The sequence below is a fragment of the Gobio gobio genome (assembly GCF_949357685.1).
Source record: "Gobio gobio genome assembly, chromosome: 20".
Classification (NCBI taxonomy): domain Eukaryota; kingdom Metazoa; phylum Chordata; class Actinopteri; order Cypriniformes; family Gobionidae; genus Gobio; species Gobio gobio.
In genome coordinates this window covers 50,404,798-50,426,495 of record NC_137113.1, presented here as the reverse complement: position 1 = coordinate 50,426,495, position 21,698 = coordinate 50,404,798, and the positions used below count along the sequence as shown (strand labels likewise).

The 21,698-nt window shown below is 49.7% G+C and overlaps 1 protein-coding gene across 2 annotated transcripts in view; it reads left to right on the top strand.

Annotated features, from left to right (window-relative positions):
• foxk2a (forkhead box K2a) overlaps positions 1–21,698 on the top strand; it is a 605,865-nt gene that overhangs the window by 11,268 nt on the left and 572,899 nt on the right. For both annotated transcript variants that reach the window (XM_079845443.1, XM_079845442.1), the window contains exons 3-5: positions 69–207; positions 318–464; positions 1,972–2,165. In XM_079845443.1, the coding sequence (XP_079701569.1) occupies positions 69–207; positions 318–464; positions 1,972–2,165 (480 nt within the window). The remainder of the gene's footprint in view (positions 1–68; positions 208–317; positions 465–1,971; positions 2,166–21,698) is intronic.

Below are 21,698 nucleotides of genomic sequence, written 5' to 3'. Positions count from 1 at the left end.
CCTCTGACCTCTGGCCTCTGCCAGGTGTTTCTACAGCACAGATTTAAAGCTTTGTCTTTTCTCCTCAGCGCTGCCAACTCCTGTCCGTCAAGTCCACGGGGGGCGGGGCTTTCCAGCTACAGAATGGGGCGTGGCCTCACAGCCGAGCTCATCAACGAGAACTGCCAATCGGAGAACGACAAGGAGTCCGGAGGAGACAGTCCCAAAGTAGGAGCGCTTCAGTGACCCCTGGGCTATCAGTGCTCCTCATTTACTGACACCTTCCTCTCTCCTTCCTCTTCCTCCTCTTCCTCTTCTTCTTCTTCTGTGTTTCGCAGGACGACTCCAAGCCTCCGTTCTCGTACGCTCAGCTCATCGTTCAGGCCATCACGATGGCTCCAGATAAGCAGCTCACACTGAACGGGATCTACACACACATCACTAAGAATTACCCGTATTACAGGACGGCAGACAAGGGCTGGCAGGTGGGCGGTGTGTGTGTGTGTGTGTGTGTGTGTGTGTGTGTGTGTGTGTGTCAGTCAGAGCCGGTCCGTGTGTGTGTGTGTGTCAGTCAGAGCCGGTGTGTGTGTGTGTGTGTGTGTGTGTGTGTGTGTCAGTCAGAGCCGGTCCGTGTGTGTGTGTGTGTGTGTGTGTGTCAGTCAGAACCGGTCCGTGTGTGTGTGTGTGTCAGAGTCTGTCCGTGTGTGTGTGTGTGTGTGTGTGTGTGTGTCAGAGCCGGTCCGTGTGTGTGTGTGTGTGTGTGTGTGTCAGAGCCGGTCCGTGTGTGTGTGTGTGTGTGTGTCAGTCAGAGCCGGTCCGTGTGTGTCAGTCAGAGCCGGTCCGTGTGTGTCAGTCAGAGCCGGTCCGTGTGTGTGTGTGTCAGAGTCTGTCCGTGTGTGTGTGTGTGTGTGTGTGTGTGTGTGTGTGTGTGTTTGTGTGTGTGTGTCAGAGCCGGTCCGTTTGTGTGTGTGTGTCAGAGCCGGTCCGTGTGTGTGTGTGTGTGTCAGTCAGAGCCGGTGTGTGTGTGTGTGTGTGTCAGAGCCGGTCCGTGTGTGTGTGTGTGTGTGTCAGAGCCGGTCCGTGTGTTTGTGTGTGTGTGTCAGAGCCGGTCCATGAGTGTGTGGGTGTGTGTGTGTGTGTGGCAGAGCTGGTCCATTTGTGTGTGTGGGTGTGTGTCAGAGCCGGTCCGTCTGTGTGTGTGTGTGTGTGTGAGAGAGAGAGAGACTATCTGTGTGTGTGTGCCAGTCAGAGCCGGTCCATGTGTATGAGTCTGTGTGTGTGTTAGAGCCGGTCTGTGTGTGTGTGTGTGTGTGTGTGTCAGAGCCAGTCCGTGTGTCTGTGGGCTCTTCTTTGAGTGTGTGTGTGTGTGTGTGTGTCAGAGCTGGTCCATGTGTCTGTGTGTGAGTCTGTGTGTCTGTGTGTGAGTCTGTGTGTCTGTGTGTGAGTCTGTGTGTCTGTGTGTGAGTCTGTGTATGTTCACATGTTCACGTCTTTCTTTCTTCAGTGGAAAAGAAATGAAGTTTGAGGAAAACAGTCCAGGATGTGTCTCCATATAATGGACTCCAGCGGGTCTGAGTCGGCTCCTCACGATCCCAGACGAGGATCAGCCTGATATACTATACACCTGATCTAGCCCAACCGATGGGCCACGCATGACATCATCACGTCTGAAAGGTCACATGACGCAGGTGGAATTATTTGGAGACACATCCTGGACATCCTCCTCAAACTTAATTTCTTTTCCACTGAAGAAAGAAAGACGTGAACATGTTGTATGAGGAGAAGCCATCAGGAAACTCTCATTCTGGACTGAACCCACCCTTTAATGCCCAGTGAACTGCTGCTCTTCCTCCTGCTATCCCATGATTCCTGCTGGATTCAGTCTTTCAGCGCACATTACTCGAGAAGGGGGGAGAGATCGTGGGGCAAAAGGAAGACAATAATCCTGGAGCACGACCCGTTTGATGAGCCAAATTTCCGTTTCTCTTCCAGAACTCGATTCGTCACAATCTGTCCTTAAACCGCTACTTCATCAAAGTGGCCCGATCCCAGGAGGAGCCGGGCAAAGGCTCGTTCTGGAGGATAGACCCGTCGTCCGAGGGGAAGCTGGTGGAGCAGGCCTTCCGAAAGCGGCGGCCGCGGGGCGTTCCCTGCTTCAGGACTCCACTCGGCCCGCTGTCCTCCAGGTGAGCTGGCAGCCAATCAGAGAGTTCCTGTAGGGACTACACCTTAAAATGTCCTGACGGTTAAAAATATTATCGTTTAAAATTAAATTATCATTAAAACCGTGTTTGGTTATCACGGTAAATCCTGTCGATAATCCTGTCACCGTCACACACACTGTAGTCTAGACACCGTCACAATCACTGTAGTCTAGACACCGTCACATGCTGTAGTCTAGTCACCGTCACACACACTGTAGTCTAGACACCGTCACACACACTGTAGTCTAGACACCGTCACACTCACTGTAGTCTAGACACCGTCACACACACTGTAGTCTAGACACCGTCACAATCACTGTAGTCTAGACACCGTCACACACACTGTAGTCTAGACACCGTCACACACACTGTAGTCTAGTCACCGTCACACTCACTGTAGTCTAGTCACCGTCACAATCACTGTAGTCTAGACACCGTCACACACACTGTAGTCTAGACACCGTCACATGCTGTAGTCTAGTCACCGTCACACACACTGTAGTCTAGACACCGTCACACACACTGTAGTCTAGACACCGTCACATGCTGTAGTCTAGACACCGTCACACACACTGTAGTCTAGACACCGTCACACTCACTGTAGTCTAGTCACCGTCACACACACTGTAGTCTAGACACCGTCACACACACTGTAGTCTAGACACCGTCACAATCACTGTAGTCTAGTCACCGTCACAATCACTGTAGTCTAGACACCGTCACACACACTGTAGTCTAGACACCGTCACACACACTGTAGTCTAGACACCGTCACACGCTGTAGTCTAGACACCGTCACACACGCTGTAGTCTAGACACGTCACACACACTGTAGTCTAGACACCGTCACACACACACTGTAGTCTAGACACCGTCACACACGCTGTAGTCTAGACACCGTCACACTCCCTGTAGTCTAGACACCGTCACACACACTGTAGTCTAGACACCGTCACACACACTGTAGTCTAGACACCGTCACACTCACTGTAGTCTAGACACTGTCACACTCACTGTAGTCTAGACACTGTCACACTCACTGTAGTCTAGACACCGTCACACACGCTGTAGTCTAGACACGTCACACACACACTGTAGTCTAGACACCGTCACACACGCTGTAGTCTAGACACCGTCACACACACTGTAGTCTAGACACCGTCACACACACTGTAGTCTAGACACCGTCACACACGCTGTAGTCTAGACACGTCACACACGCTGTAGTCTAGACACGTCACACACGCTGTAGTCTAGACACCGTCACACACACACTGTAGTCTAGACACCGTCACACACGCTGTAGTCTAGACACCGTCACACTCCCTGTAGTCTAGACACTGTCACACTCACTGTAGTCTAGACACCGTCACACACGCTGTAGTCTAGACACGTCACACACACACACTGTAGTCTAGACACCGTCACACACGCTGTAGTCTAGACACCGTCACACTCCCTGTAGTCTAGACACCGTCACACACACTGTAGTCTAGACACCGTCACACACACTGTAGTCTAGACACCGTCACACACGCTGTAGTCTAGACACGTCACACACGCTGTAGTCTAGACACGTCACACACGCTGTAGTCTAGACACCGTCACACACACACGGTAGTCTAGACACCGTCACACACGCTGTAGTCTAGACACCGTCACACTCCCTGTAGTCTAGACACCGTCACACACACTGTAGTCTAGACACCGTCACACACACTGTAGTCTAGACACCGTCACACTCACTGTAGTCTAGACACCGTCACACTCACTGTAGTCTAGACACCGTCACACACACACTGTAGTCTAGACACCGTCACACACGCTGTAGTCTAGACACCGTCACACTCCCTGTAGTCTAGACACCGTCACACACACTGTAGTCTAGACACCGTCACACACACTGTAGTCTAGACACCGTCACACACGCTGTAGTCTAGACACGTCACACACGCTGTAGTCTAGACACCGTCACACACACTGTAGTCTAGACACCGTCACACACACTGTAGTCTAGACACCGTCACATGCTGTAGTCTAGTCACCGTCACACACACTGTAGTCTAGACACCGTCACACACACTGTAGTCTAGACACCGTCACATGCTGTAGTCTAGACACCGTCACACACACTGTAGTCTAGACACCGTCACACTCACTGTAGTCTAGTCACCGTCACACACACTGTAGTCTAGACACCGTCACACACACTGTAGTCTAGACACCGTCACAATCACTGTAGTCTAGTCACCGTCACAATCACTGTAGTCTAGACACCGTCACACACACTGTAGTCTAGACACCGTCACACACACTGTAGTCTAGACACCGTCACACGCTGTAGTCTAGACACCGTCACACACGCTGTAGTCTAGACACGTCACACACACTGTAGTCTAGACACCGTCACACACACACTGTAGTCTAGACACCGTCACACACGCTGTAGTCTAGACACCGTCACACTCCCTGTAGTCTAGACACCGTCACACACACTGTAGTCTAGACACCGTCACACACACTGTAGTCTAGACACCGTCACACTCACTGTAGTCTAGACACTGTCACACTCACTGTAGTCTAGACACCGTCACACACGCTGTAGTCTAGACACGTCACACACACACTGTAGTCTAGACACCGTCACACACGCTGTAGTCTAGACACCGTCACACACACTGTAGTCTAGACACCGTCACACACACTGTAGTCTAGACACCGTCACACACACTGTAGTCTAGACACCGTCACACACGCTGTAGTCTAGACACGTCACACACGCTGTAGTCTAGACACGTCACACACGCTGTAGTCTAGACACCGTCACACACACACTGTAGTCTAGACACCGTCACACACACACTGTAGTCTAGACACGTCACACACACACTGTAGTCTAGACACCGTCACACACGCTGTAGTCTAGACACGTCACACACACACTGTAGTCTAGACACCGTCACACACGCTGTAGTCTAGACACCGTCACACTCCCTGTAGTCTAGACACCGTCACACACACTGTAGTCTAGACACCGTCACACACACTGTAGTCTAGACACCGTCACACACGCTGTAGTCTAGACACGTCACACACGCTGTAGTCTAGACACGTCACACACGCTGTAGTCTAGACACCGTCACACACACACTGTAGTCTAGACACCGTCACACACGCTGTAGTCTAGACACCGTCACACTCACTGTAGTCTAGACACCGTCACACACACTGTAGTCTAGACACCGTCACACACGCTGTAGTCTAGACACCGTCAAACTCACTGTAGTCTAGACACCGTCACACACGCTGTAGTCTAGACACCGTCACACTCACTGTAGTCTAGACACCGTCACACACACACTGTAGTCTAGACACCGTCACACACGCTGTAGTCTAGACACCGTCAAACTCACTGTAGTCTAGACACCGTCACACTCACTGTAGTCTAGACACCGTCACACTCACTGTAGTCTAGACACCGTCACACACACTGTAGTCTAGACACCGTCACACACGCTGTAGTCTAGACACCGTCAAACTCACTGTAGTCTAGACACCGTCACACACGCTGTAGTCTAGACACCGTCACACACGCTGTAGTCTAGACACTGTCACACACGCTGTAGTCTAGACACGTCACACTCACTGTAGTCTAGACACGTCACACTCACTGTAGTCTAGACACCGTCACACACACTGTAGTCTAGACACCGTCACACTCACTGTAGTCTAGACACCGTCACACACACTGTAGTGTAGACACCGTCACACACGCTGTAGTCTAGACACCGTCACACACGCTGTAGTCTAGACACCGTCACACACGCTGTAGTCTAGACACCGTCACACTCACTGTAGTCTAGACACCGTCACACTCACTGTAGTCTAGACACCGTCACACACACTGTAGTCTAGTCACCGTCACACTCACTGTAGTCTAGACACCGTCACACACACTGTAGTCTAGACACCGTCACACACACTGTAGTCTAGACACCGTCACACACACTGTAGTCTAGACACCGTCACACACGCTGTAGTCTAGACACCGTCAAACTCACTGTAGTCTAGACACCGTCACACACGCTGTAGTCTAGACACGTCACACACACTGTAGTCTAGACACCGTCACACACACACTGTAGTCTAGACACCGTCAAACTCACTGTAGTCTAGACACCGTCACACTCACTGTAGTCTAGACACCGTCACACTCACTGTAGTCTAGACACCGTCACACACACTGTAGTCTAGACACCGTCACACACGCTGTAGTCTAGACACCGTCAAACTCACTGTAGTCTAGACACCGTCACACACGCTGTAGTCTAGACACCGTCACACACGCTGTAGTCTAGACACTGTCACACACGCTGTAGTCTAGACACGTCACACTCACTGTAGTCTAGACACGTCACACTCACTGTAGTCTAGACACCGTCACACACACTGTAGTCTAGACACCGTCACACTCACTGTAGTCTAGACACCGTCACACACACTGTAGTGTAGACACCGTCACACACGCTGTAGTCTAGACACCGTCACACACGCTGTAGTCTAGACACCGTCACACACGCTGTAGTCTAGACACCGTCACACTCACTGTAGTCTAGACACCGTCACACTCACTGTAGTCTAGACACCGTCACACACACTGTAGTCTAGTCACCGTCACACTCACTGTAGTCTAGACACCGTCACACACACTGTAGTCTAGACACCGTCACACACACTGTAGTCTAGACACCGTCACACACACTGTAGTCTAGACACCGTCACACACGCTGTAGTCTAGACACCGTCAAACTCACTGTAGTCTAGACACCGTCACACACGCTGTAGTCTAGACACGTCACACACACTGTAGTCTAGACACCGTCACACACACACTGTAGTCTAGACACCGTCACACACGCTGTAGTCTAGACACCGTCACACACGCTGTAGTCTAGACACCGTCACACTCACTGTAGTCTAGACACCGTCACACTCACTGTAGTCTAGACACCGTCACACTCACTGTAGTCTAGACACCGTCACACACACTGTAGTCTAGTCACCGTCACACACACTGTAGTCTAGACACCGTCACACACACTGTAGTCTAGACACCGTCACACACACTGTAGTCTAGACACCGTCACACACGCTGTAGTCTAGACACCGTCAAACTCACTGTAGTCTAGACACCGTCACACACGCTGTAGTCTAGACACGTCACACACACTGTAGTCTAGACACCGTCACACACACACTGTAGTCTAGACACCGTCACACACACACTGTAGTCTAGACACCGTCACACACGCTGTAGTCTAGACACCGTCAAACTCACTGTAGTCTAGACACCGTCACACACGCTGTAGTCTAGACACGTCACACACACTGTAGTCTAGACACCGTCACACACACACTGTAGTCTAGACACCGTCACACACGCTGTAGTCTAGACACCGTCACACTCACTGTAGTCTAGACACCGTCACACACACTGTAGTCTAGACACCGTCACACACACTGTAGTCTAGACACCGTCACACACGCTGTAGTCTAGACACGTCCAACACGCTGTAGTCTAGACACCGTCACACACACACTTTAGTCTAGACACCGTCACACACGCTGTAGTCTAGACACCGTCACACTCACTGTAGTCTAGACACCGTCACACACACTAGTCTAGACACCGTCACACACGCTGTAGTCTAGACACCGTCAAACTCACTGTAGTCTAGACACCGTCACACACGCTGTAGTCTAGACACCGTCACACTCACTGTAGTCTAGACACCGTCACACACACTGTAGTCTAGACACCGTCACACACGCTGTAGTCTAGACACCGTCAAACTCACTGTAGTCTAGACACCGTCACACACGCTGTAGTCTAGACACCGTCACACACGCTGTAGTCTAGACACCGTCACACACGCTGTAGTCTAGACACCGTCAAACTCACTGTAGTCTAGACACCGTCACACACGCTGTAGTCTAGACACCGTCACACACACTGTAGTCTAGACACCGTCACACACACACTGTAGTCTAGACACCGTCACACACACTGTAGTCTAGACACCGTCACACTCACTGTAGTCTAGTCACCGTCACACTCACTGTAGTCTAGACACCGTCACACTCACTGTAGTCTAGACACCGTCACACACACTGTAGTCTAGACACCGTCATACACACTGTAGTCTAGACACCGTCACACTCACTGTAGTCTAGTCACCGTCACACTCACTGTAGTCTAGACACCGTCACACACACTGTAGTCTAGACACCGTCACACTCACTGTAGTCTAGACACGTCACACTCACTGTAGTCTAGACACCGTCACACTCACTGTAGTCTAGTCACCGTCACACTCACTGTAGTCTAGACACCGTCACACACACTGTAGTCTAGACACCGTCACACTCACTGTAGTCTAGACACGTCACACTCACTGTAGTCTAGTCACCGTCACACACATTGTAGTCTAGACACCGTCACACACACTGTAGTCTAGTCACCGTCACACATTGTAGTCTAGACACCGTCACACTCACTGTAGTCTAGACACCGTCACACACACTGTAGTCTAGACACCGTCACACACGCTGTAGTCTAGACACGTCCAACACGCTGTAGTCTAGACACCGTCACACACACACTTTAGTCTAGACACCGTCACACACGCTGTAGTCTAGACACCGTCACACTCACTGTAGTCTAGACACCGTCACACACACTAGTCTAGACACCGTCACACACGCTGTAGTCTAGACACCGTCAAACTCACTGTAGTCTAGACACCGTCACACACGCTGTAGTCTAGACACCGTCACACTCACTGTAGTCTAGACACCGTCACACACACTGTAGTCTAGACACCGTCACACACGCTGTAGTCTAGACACCGTCAAACTCACTGTAGTCTAGACACCGTCACACACGCTGTAGTCTAGACACCGTCACACACACTGTAGTCTAGACACCGTCACACACGCTGTAGTCTAGACACCGTCAAACTCGCTGTAGTCTAGACACCGTCACACACGCTGTAGTCTAGACACCGTCACACACACTGTAGTCTAGACACCGTCACACACACACTGTAGTCTAGACACCGTCACACACACTGTAGTCTAGACACCGTCACACACACTGTAGTCTAGACACCGTCACACTCACTGTAGTCTAGTCACCGTCACACTCACTGTAGTCTAGACACCGTCACACTCACTGTAGTCTAGACACCGTCACACACACTGTAGTCTAGACACCGTCATACACACTGTAGTCTAGACACCGTCACACTCACTGTAGTCTAGTCACCGTCACACTCACTGTAGTCTAGACACCGTCACACACACTGTAGTCTAGACACCGTCACACTCACTGTAGTCTAGACACCGTCACACTCACTGTAGTCTAGTCACCGTCACACTCACTGTAGTCTAGACACCGTCACACACACTGTAGTCTAGACACCGTCACACTCACTGTAGTCTAGACACGTCACACTCACTGTAGTCTAGTCACCGTCACACACATTGTAGTCTAGACACCGTCACACACACTGTAGTCTAGTCACCGTCACACATTGTAGTCTAGACACCGTCACACACACTGTAGTCTAGACACGTCACACACACTGTAGTCTAGACACCATCACACACACTGTAGTCTAGACACCGTCACACTCACTGTAGTCTAGACACCGTCACACACACTGTAGTCTAGTCACCGTCACACTCACTGTAGTCTAGACACCGTCACACACACTGTAGTCTAGACACGTCACACTCACTGTAGTCTAGTCACCTTCACACACACTGTAGTCTAGACACCGTCACACTCACTGTAGTCTAGTCACCGTCACACTCACTGTAGTCTAGACACCGTCACACACACTGTAGTCTAGACACGTCACACTCACTGTAGTCTAGTCACCTTCACACACACTGTAGTCTAGACACCGTCACACTCACTGTAGTCTAGTCACCGTCACACACACTTTAGTCTAGTCACCGTCACACTCACTGTAGTCTAGACACCGTCACACTCACTGTAGTCTAGTCACCGTCACACACATTGTAGTCTAGTCACCGTCACACTCACTGTAGTCTAGTCACCGTCACACTCACTGTAGTCTAGACACCGTCACACTCACTGTAGTCTAGACACCGTCACACTCACTGTAGTCTAGACACCGTCACACTCACTGTAGTCTAGTCACCGTCACACACACTTTAGTCTAGTCACCGTCACACTCACTGTAGTCTAGACACCGTCACACTCACTGTAGTCTAGTCACCGTCACACACACTGTAGTCTAGTCACCGTCACACTCACTGTAGTCTAGACACCGTCACACACACTGTAGTCTAGACACGTCACACTCACTGTAGTCTAGTCACCTTCACACACACTGTAGTCTAGACACCGTCACACTCACTGTAGTCTAGACACCGTCACACACACTAGTCTAGACACCGTCACACACGCTGTAGTCTAGACACCGTCACACACGCTGTAGTCTAGACACGTCACACACACACTGTAGTCTAGACACCGTCACACACGCTGTAGTCTAGACACCGTCACACTCCCTGTAGTCTAGACACCGTCACACACACTGTAGTCTAGACACCGTCACACACACTGTAGTCTAGACACCGTCACACACGCTGTAGTCTAGACACGTCACACACGCTGTAGTCTAGACACGTCACACACGCTGTAGTCTAGACACCGTCACACACACACGGTAGTCTAGACACCGTCACACACGCTGTAGTCTAGACACCGTCACACTCCCTGTAGTCTAGACACCGTCACACACACTGTAGTCTAGACACCGTCACACACACTGTAGTCTAGACACCGTCACACTCACTGTAGTCTAGACACCGTCACACTCACTAGTCTAGACACCGTCACACACGCTGTAGTCTAGACACCGTCAAACTCACTGTAGTCTAGACACCGTCACACACGCTGTAGTCTAGACACCGTCACACTCACTGTAGTCTAGACACCGTCACACACACTGTAGTCTAGACACCGTCACACACGCTGTAGTCTAGACACCGTCAAACTCACTGTAGTCTAGACACCGTCACACACGCTGTAGTCTAGACACCGTCACACACACTGTAGTCTAGACACCGTCACACACGCTGTAGTCTAGACACCGTCAAACTCGCTGTAGTCTAGACACCGTCACACACGCTGTAGTCTAGACACCGTCACACACACTGTAGTCTAGACACCGTCACACACACACTGTAGTCTAGACACCGTCACACACACTGTAGTCTAGACACCGTCACACACACTGTAGTCTAGACACCGTCACACTCACTGTAGTCTAGTCACCGTCACACTCACTGTAGTCTAGACACCGTCACACTCACTGTAGTCTAGACACCGTCACACACACTGTAGTCTAGACACCGTCATACACACTGTAGTCTAGACACCGTCACACTCACTGTAGTCTAGTCACCGTCACACTCACTGTAGTCTAGACACCGTCACACACACTGTAGTCTAGACACCGTCACACTCACTGTAGTCTAGACACCGTCACACTCACTGTAGTCTAGTCACCGTCACACTCACTGTAGTCTAGACACCGTCACACACACTGTAGTCTAGACACCGTCACACTCACTGTAGTCTAGACACGTCACACTCACTGTAGTCTAGTCACCGTCACACACATTGTAGTCTAGACACCGTCACACACACTGTAGTCTAGTCACCGTCACACATTGTAGTCTAGACACCGTCACACACACTGTAGTCTAGACACGTCACACACACTGTAGTCTAGACACCATCACACACACTGTAGTCTAGACACCGTCACACTCACTGTAGTCTAGACACCGTCACACACACTGTAGTCTAGTCACCGTCACACTCACTGTAGTCTAGACACCGTCACACACACTGTAGTCTAGACACGTCACACTCACTGTAGTCTAGTCACCTTCACACACACTGTAGTCTAGACACCGTCACACTCACTGTAGTCTAGTCACCGTCACACTCACTGTAGTCTAGACACCGTCACACACACTGTAGTCTAGACACGTCACACTCACTGTAGTCTAGTCACCTTCACACACACTGTAGTCTAGACACCGTCACACTCACTGTAGTCTAGTCACCGTCACACACACTTTAGTCTAGTCACCGTCACACTCACTGTAGTCTAGACACCGTCACACTCACTGTAGTCTAGTCACCGTCACACACATTGTAGTCTAGTCACCGTCACACTCACTGTAGTCTAGTCACCGTCACACTCACTGTAGTCTAGACACCGTCACACTCACTGTAGTCTAGACACCGTCACACTCACTGTAGTCTAGACACCGTCACACTCACTGTAGTCTAGTCACCGTCACACACACTTTAGTCTAGTCACCGTCACACTCACTGTAGTCTAGACACCGTCACACTCACTGTAGTCTAGTCACCGTCACACACACTGTAGTCTAGTCACCGTCACACTCACTGTAGTCTAGACACCGTCACACACACTGTAGTCTAGACACGTCACACTCACTGTAGTCTAGTCACCTTCACACACACTGTAGTCTAGACACCGTCACACTCACTGTAGTCTAGACACCGTCACACACACTAGTCTAGACACCGTCACACACGCTGTAGTCTAGACACCGTCACACACGCTGTAGTCTAGACACGTCACACACACACTGTAGTCTAGACACCGTCACACACGCTGTAGTCTAGACACCGTCACACTCCCTGTAGTCTAGACACCGTCACACACACTGTAGTCTAGACACCGTCACACACACTGTAGTCTAGACACCGTCACACACGCTGTAGTCTAGACACGTCACACACGCTGTAGTCTAGACACGTCACACACGCTGTAGTCTAGACACCGTCACACACACACGGTAGTCTAGACACCGTCACACACGCTGTAGTCTAGACACCGTCACACTCCCTGTAGTCTAGACACCGTCACACACACTGTAGTCTAGACACCGTCACACACACTGTAGTCTAGACACCGTCACACTCACTGTAGTCTAGACACCGTCACACTCACTGTAGTCTAGACACCGTCACACACGCTGTAGTCTAGACACGTCACACACACACTGTAGTCTAGACACCGTCACACACGCTGTAGTCTAGACACCGTCACACTCCCTGTAGTCTAGACACCGTCACACACACTGTAGTCTAGACACCGTCACACACACTGTAGTCTAGACACCGTCACACACGCTGTAGTCTAGACACGTCACACACGCTGTAGTCTAGACACGTCACACACGCTGTAGTCTAGACACCGTCACACACACACTGTAGTCTAGACACCGTCACACACGCTGTAGTCTAGACACCGTCACACTCACTGTAGTCTAGACACCGTCACACACACTGTAGTCTAGACACCGTCACACACGCTGTAGTCTAGACACCGTCAAACTCACTGTAGTCTAGACACCGTCACACACGCTGTAGTCTAGACACCGTCACACTCACTGTAGTCTAGACACCGTCACACACACACTGTAGTCTAGACACCGTCACACACGCTGTAGTCTAGACACCGTCAAACTCACTGTAGTCTAGACACCGTCACACTCACTGTAGTCTAGACACCGTCACACTCACTGTAGTCTAGACACCGTCACACACACTGTAGTCTAGACACCGTCACACACGCTGTAGTCTAGACACCGTCAAACTCACTGTAGTCTAGACACCGTCACACACGCTGTAGTCTAGACACCGTCACACACGCTGTAGTCTAGACACTGTCACACACGCTGTAGTCTAGACACGTCACACTCACTGTAGTCTAGACACGTCACACTCACTGTAGTCTAGACACCGTCAAACTCACTGTAGTCTAGACACCGTCACACACGCTGTAGTCTAGACACCGTCACACTCACTGTAGTCTAGACACCGTCACACACGCTGTAGTCTAGACACCGTCACACTCACTGTAGTCTAGACACCGTCACACACACTGTAGTCTAGACACCGTCACACACGCTGTAGTCTAGACACCGTCAAACTCACTGTAGTCTAGACACCGTCACACACGCTATAGTCTAGACACCGTCACACACGCTGTAGTCTAGACACCGTCACACACGCTGTAGTCTAGACACCGTCAAACTCACTGTAGTCTAGACACCGTCACACACGCTGTAGTCTAGACACCGTCACACACACTGTAGTCTAGACACCGTCACACACACACTGTAGTCTAGACACCGTCACACACACACTGTAGTCTAGACACCGTCACACACACTGTAGTCTAGACACCGTCACACTCACTGTAGTCTAGTCACCGTCACACTCACTGTAGTCTAGACACCGTCACACTCACTGTAGTCTAGACACCGTCACACACACTGTAGTCTAGACACCGTCATACACACTGTAGTCTAGACACCGTCACACTCACTGTAGTCTAGTCACCGTCACACTCACTGTAGTCTAGACACCGTCACACACACTGTAGTCTAGACACCGTCACACTCACTGTAGTCTAGACACGTCACACTCACTGTAGTCTAGTCACCGTCACACTCACTGTAGTCTAGTCACCGTCACACTCACTGTAGTCTAGACATCGTCACACACACTGTAGTCTAGACACCGTCACACTCACTGTAGTCTAGACACGTCACACTCACTGTAGTCTAGTCACCGTCACACACATTGTAGTCTAGACACCGTCACACACACTGTAGTCTAGTCACCGTCACACATTGTAGTCTAGACACCGTCACACACACTATAGTCTAGACACGTCACACACACTGTAGTCTAGACACCATCACACACACTGTAGTCTAGACACCGTCACACTCACTGTAGTCTAGACACCGTCACACACACTGTAGTCTAGTCACCGTCACACTCACTGTAGTCTAGACACCGTCACACACACTGTAGTCTAGACACGTCACACTCACTGTAGTCTAGTCACCTTCACACACACTGTAGTCTAGACACCGTCACACTCACTGTAGTCTAGTCACCGTCACACTCACTGTAGTCTAGACACCGTCACACACACTGTAGTCTAGACACGTCACACTCACTGTAGTCTAGTCACCTTCACACACACTGTAGTCTAGACACCGTCACACTCACTGTAGTCTAGTCACCGTCACACACACTTTAGTCTAGTCACCGTCACACTCACTGTAGTCTAGACACCGTCACACTCACTGTAGTCTAGTCACCGTCACACACATTGTAGTCTAGTCACCGTCACACTCACTGTAGTCTAGTCACCGTCACACTCACTGTAGTCTAGACACCGTCACACTCACTGTAGTCTAGACACCGTCACACTCACTGTAGTCTAGACACCGTCACACTCACTGTAGTCTAGTCACCGTCACACACACTTTAGTCTAGTCACCGTCACACTCACTGTAGTCTAGACACCGTCACACTCACTGTAGTCTAGTCACCGTCACACACACTGTAGTCTAGTCACCGTCACACTCACTGTAGTCTAGACACCGTCACACACACTGTAGTCTAGACACGTCACACTCACTGTAGTCTAGTCACCTTCACACACACTGTAGTCTAGACACCGTCACACTCACTGTAGTCTAGACACCGTCACACACACTAGTCTAGACACCGTCACACACGCTGTAGTCTAGACACCGTCAAACTCACTGTAGTCTAGACACCGTCACACACGCTGTAGTCTAGACACCGTCACACTCGCTGTAGTCTAGACACCGTCACACACACTGTAGTCTAGACACCGTCACACACACTGTAGTCTAGACACCGTCACACACACTGTAGTCTAGACACCGTCACACTCACTGTAGTCTAGACACCGTCACACTCACTGTAGTCTAGTCACCGTCACACACACTTTAGTCTAGTCACCATCACACTCACTGTAGTCTAGACACCGTCACACTCACTGTAGTCTAGTCACCGTCACACACATTGTAGTCTAGACACCGTCACACTCACTGGAGTCTAGTCACCGTCACACACATTGTAGTCTAGACACCGTCACACACACTGTAGTCTAGTCACCGTCACACATTGTAGTCTAGACACCGTCACACACATTGTAGTCTAGACACCGTCACACACACTGTAGTCTAGTCACCGTCACACATTGTAGTCTAGTCACCGTCACACACATTGTAGTCTAGACACCGTCACACTCACTGGAGTCTAGTCACCGTCACACACACTGTAGTCTAGACACGTCACACACACTGTAGTCTAGACACCATCACACACACTGTAGTCTAGACACCGTCACACTCACTGTAGTCTAGACACCTTCACACACACTGTAGTCTAGTCACCGTCACACTCACTGTAGTCTAGACACCGTCACACACACTGTAGTCTAGACACGTCACACTCACTGTAGTCTAGTCACCTTCACACACACTGTAGTCTAGACACCGTCACACTCACTGTAGTCTAGTCACCGTCTCACACACTTTAGTCTAGTCACCGTCACACTCACTGTAGTCTAGACACCGTCACACTCACTGTAGTCTAGTCACCGTCACACACATTGTAGTCTAGACACCGTCACACTCACTGTAGTCTAGACACCGTCACACTCACTGTAGTCTAGACACCGTCACACACACTGTAGTGTAGACACCGTCACACACACTGTAGTCTAGACACCGTCACACACACTGTAGTCTAGACACCGTCACACACACTGTAGTCTAGACACCGTCACACACACTGTAGTGTAGACACCGTCACACACACTGTAGTCTAGACACCGTCACACACACTGTAGTCTAGACACCGTCACACACACTGTAGTCTAGACACCGTCACACACACTTTAGTCTAGACACCGTCACACACTCTGTAGTCTAGACACCGTCACACTCACTGTAGTCTAGACACCGTCACAGACACTGTAGTGTAGTCACCGTCACACTCACTGTAGTCTAGACACCGTCACACACGCTGTAGTCTAGACACCGTCACACTCACTGTAGTCTAGACACCGTCACACACTCTGTAGTCTAGTCACCGTCACACTCACTGTAGTCTAGACACCGTCACAGACACTGTAGTGTAGTCACCGTCACACTCACTGTAGTCTAGACACCGTCACACACGCTGTAGTCTAGACACCGTCACACACACTGTAGTCTAGACACCATCACACTCACTGTAGTCTAGACACCGTCACACACGCTGTAGTCTAGACACCGTCACACACGCTGTAGTCTAGACACCATCACACTCACTGTAGTCTAGACACCGTCACACACACTGTAGTCTAGACACCGTCACACACACTTTAGTCTAGACACCGTCACACACTCTGTAGTCTAGACACCGTCACACTCACTGTAGTCTAGACACCGTCACACACACTGTAGTCTAGACACCGTCACACACACTGTAGTCTAGACACCGTCACACACACTGTAGTCTAGACTAGGGGTGCACCGATCCGACTTTTTCAGTCCCGATACCGATACCGATGCCTGGGCTTTGTGTATCTGTCGATACCCGATACCGATCCGATACTATTGTTGAATTAATAATAAACTGTATATCTTCCACCTTATACCTTCCTTGAAGAGACTAAAGGCACCAGACTTTACTAACTAAACATAACTAAGACAAAATAACAGATGAATGTAAAGTGTTGAATTCTTATTTATTTAAAAAACAATTGTGCTTTCAAATCTAAAATTGAATGTAATCAAACTTCTTTAAATAAATAAAATGTAGCAGTGGAAACAAAAAGCAGTGTATTGGTCAAACATACAATAGTAATCTGACAGTTACCAATCATTTTTTACACTACAGATCATTGTTTTGGTATATAATCATATCAATATTAAAAAGTAGCATTACAAATTAACAAATAGTCTTAATTTTCTGCCATATGCAATTTAATAAAAATGATCAGCTAGCTAATAACAACTTTGTTCTGGTTTCACCTCACTCCTGTCTAAATGATTGTAGGCTAGGCCTATTTATTTTACTACACATTGTCAACAGAAATAAGCTGAAATACTGTCGATAATTAAAAATAATTCTTACTACCCACTCTTGCTTAATTGGGTAAGCACTTGTGTTCTCATTTCAGATGCGTTCTGAGTAAATTAATAAACTGAGTTCATGAGTTCAGTGTTGGACAGATCAGTTGTTCTGGCCAGTCGTTAAAATGATTCGGTTCAAAGGAGTCATTAGGTCACGAATCGGACATTAGCAGACACGTTGTGTGTGAATCCCGTCTGTAAGAACATCGCGAAAGATGTCAACACACAGAAAACACTTCATAACTGAATAAAATTTGTCTCCCGTTTATTGAAAGTATGCTTTATGTCAGCTGGTAAGAGAAGAGGCAATGTTTTTTGAGCGCAATTCACAACCAGCGATATTTCAAGGACAAATTTGTCCGAATGTGTCACGTGCAACATGGTTTCGGTCTTCCGACCTTTTGATTTGGATTAATATGTGAAATATGAGAGCGAACACTGATTATTTTGAAGACCCAGAGAGTGTGCGCGGGGGAGGAGCTCTCAGATCGGTCTCTCTGTCACTCAGTCACAAGCGCAGCATCTGTTCTACATCACTCGTAAATCACAATAACTCATCAAATTAGGCTTTGGCGGCCGTCAAAAAATGTTCAATGCAGGAAAAACCCTGACTTTGCAGTAATACCACCTCCCCTCGAAACATTTAAGTTACTTTGCAGACATTGCGAACTAGTTCGCGTGGCAAGCGTGAATATATCTCCTCCACACAGCCGAGTCTCTTCTAGCATGCGACACACGTGAAGCTGACGAATGACGTCGGTTCTGCTGCGACGGAAAAAAACACCTGGATCGGCTTGTGGATCTGTTCATTTTTCCGATCCCCGATCCAGCTATTTTGTCAGTATCGCGGCCGATATCCGATCCTAATATCGGATCGGTGCACCCCTAGTCTAGACACCGTCACACACTCTGTAGTCTAGACACCGTCACACACTCTGTAGTCTAGTCACCGTCACACTCACTGTAGTCTAGACACCGTCACACTCACTGTAGTCTAGACACCGTCACACTCACTGTAGTCTAGACACCGTCACACACACTGTAGTCTAGACACCGTCACACACACTGTAGTCTAGACACCGTCACACACTCTGTAGTCTAGTCACCGTCACACTCACTGTAGTCTAGACACCGTCACAGACACTGTAGTCTAGTCACCGTCACACTCACTGTAGTCTAGACACCGTCACACACACTGTAGTCTAGACACCGTCACACACACTGTAGTCTAGACACCGTCACACACACTGTAGTCTAGACACCGTCACACACACTGTAGTCTAGACACCGTCACACACACTGTAGTCTAGTCACCGTCACACACACTGTAGTCTAGACACCGTCACACTCACTGTAGTCTAGTCACCGTCACACTCACTGTAGTCTAGACACCGTCACACTCACTGTAGTCTAGACACCGTCACACACACTGTAGTCTAGACACCGTCACACACACTGTAGTCTAGTCACCGTCACACACACTGTAGTCTAGACACCGTCACACACACTGTAGTCTAGACACCGTCACACACACTGTAGTCTAGACACCGTCACACACACTGTAGTCTAGACACCGTCACACACACTGTCGTCTAGACACCGTCACACTCACTGTAGTCTAGACACCGTCACACACACTGTCGTCTAGACACCGTCACACTCACTGTAGTCTAGACACCGTCACACACGCTGTAGTCTAGACACCGTCACACACGCTGTAGTCTAGACACGTCACACTCACTGTAGTCTAGACACCGTCACACACACTGTAGTCTAGACACCGTCACACACACTGTCGTCTAGACACCGTCACACTCACTGTAGTCTAGACACCGTCACACACGCTGTAGTCTAGACACCGTCACACACGCTGTAGTCTAGACACCGTCACACACGCTGTAGTCTAGACACGTCACACTCACTGTAGTCTAGACACCGTCACACTCACTGTAGTCTAGACACCGTCACACTCACTGTAGTCTAGTCACCGTCACACACACTGTAGTCTAGACACCGTCACACACACTGTAGTCTAGACACCGTCACACACACTGTCGTCTAGACACCGTCACACACACTGTAGTCTAGACACCGTCACACACACTGTCGTCTAGACACCGTCACACTCACTGTAGTCTAGACACCGTCACACACACTGTAGTCTAGACACCGTCACACACACTGTAGTCTAGACACCGTCACACTCACTGTAGTCTAGACACCGTCACACACTGTAGTCTAGACACCGTCACACACTGTAGTCTAGACACCGTCACACTCACTGTAGTCTAGACACCATCACACACACTGTAGTCTAGACACCGTCACACACACTGTAGTCTAGACACCGTCATACACACTGTAGTCTAGACACCGTCACACACACTGTAGTCTAGACACCGTCACACTCACTGTAGTCTAGACACCGTCACACTCACTGTAGTCTAGACACCGTCACACACACTGTAGTCTAGACACCGTCACACTCACTGTAGTCTAGACACCGTCACACACACACTGTAGTCTAGACACCGTCACACTCACTGTAGTCTAGACACCGTCACACACGCTGTAGTCTAGACACCGTCACACTCACTGTAGTCTAGACACGTCACACTCACTGTAGTCTAGACACCGTCACACACGCTGTAGTCTAGACACCGTCACACTCACTGTCGTCTAGACACCGTCACAAACACTGTAGTCTAGACACCGTCACACTCACTGTAGTCTAGACACCGTGACACACACTGTAGTCTAGACACCGTCACACTCACTGTAGTCTAGACACCGTCACACTCACTGTCGTCTAGACACCGTCACAAACACTGTAGTCTAGACACCGTCACACTCACTGTCGTCTAGACACCGTCACACACACTGTCGTCTAGACACCGTCACAAACACTGTAGTCTAGACACCGTCACACTCACTGTAGTCTAGACACCGTCACACTCACTGTAGTCTAGACACCGTCACACACACTGTAGTCTAGACACCGTCACACTCACTGTAGTCTAGACACCGTCACACTCACTGTAGTCTAGACACGTCACACTCACTGTAGTCTAGACACCGTCACACACGCTGTAGTCTAGACACCGTCACACTCACTGTCGTCTAGACACCGTCACAAACACTGTAGTCTAGACACCGTCACACTCACTGTAGTCTAGACACCGTCACACACACTGTCGTCTAGACACCGTCACACACACTGTAGTCTAGACACCGTCACAAACACTGTAGTCTAGACACCGTCACACACACTGTAGTCTAGACACCGTCACACTCACTGTAGTCTAGACACCGTCACACACACTGTAGTCTAGACACCGTCACACACACTGTAGTCTAGACACCGTCACACACACTGTAGTCTAGACACCGTCACACTCACTGTAGTCTAGACAC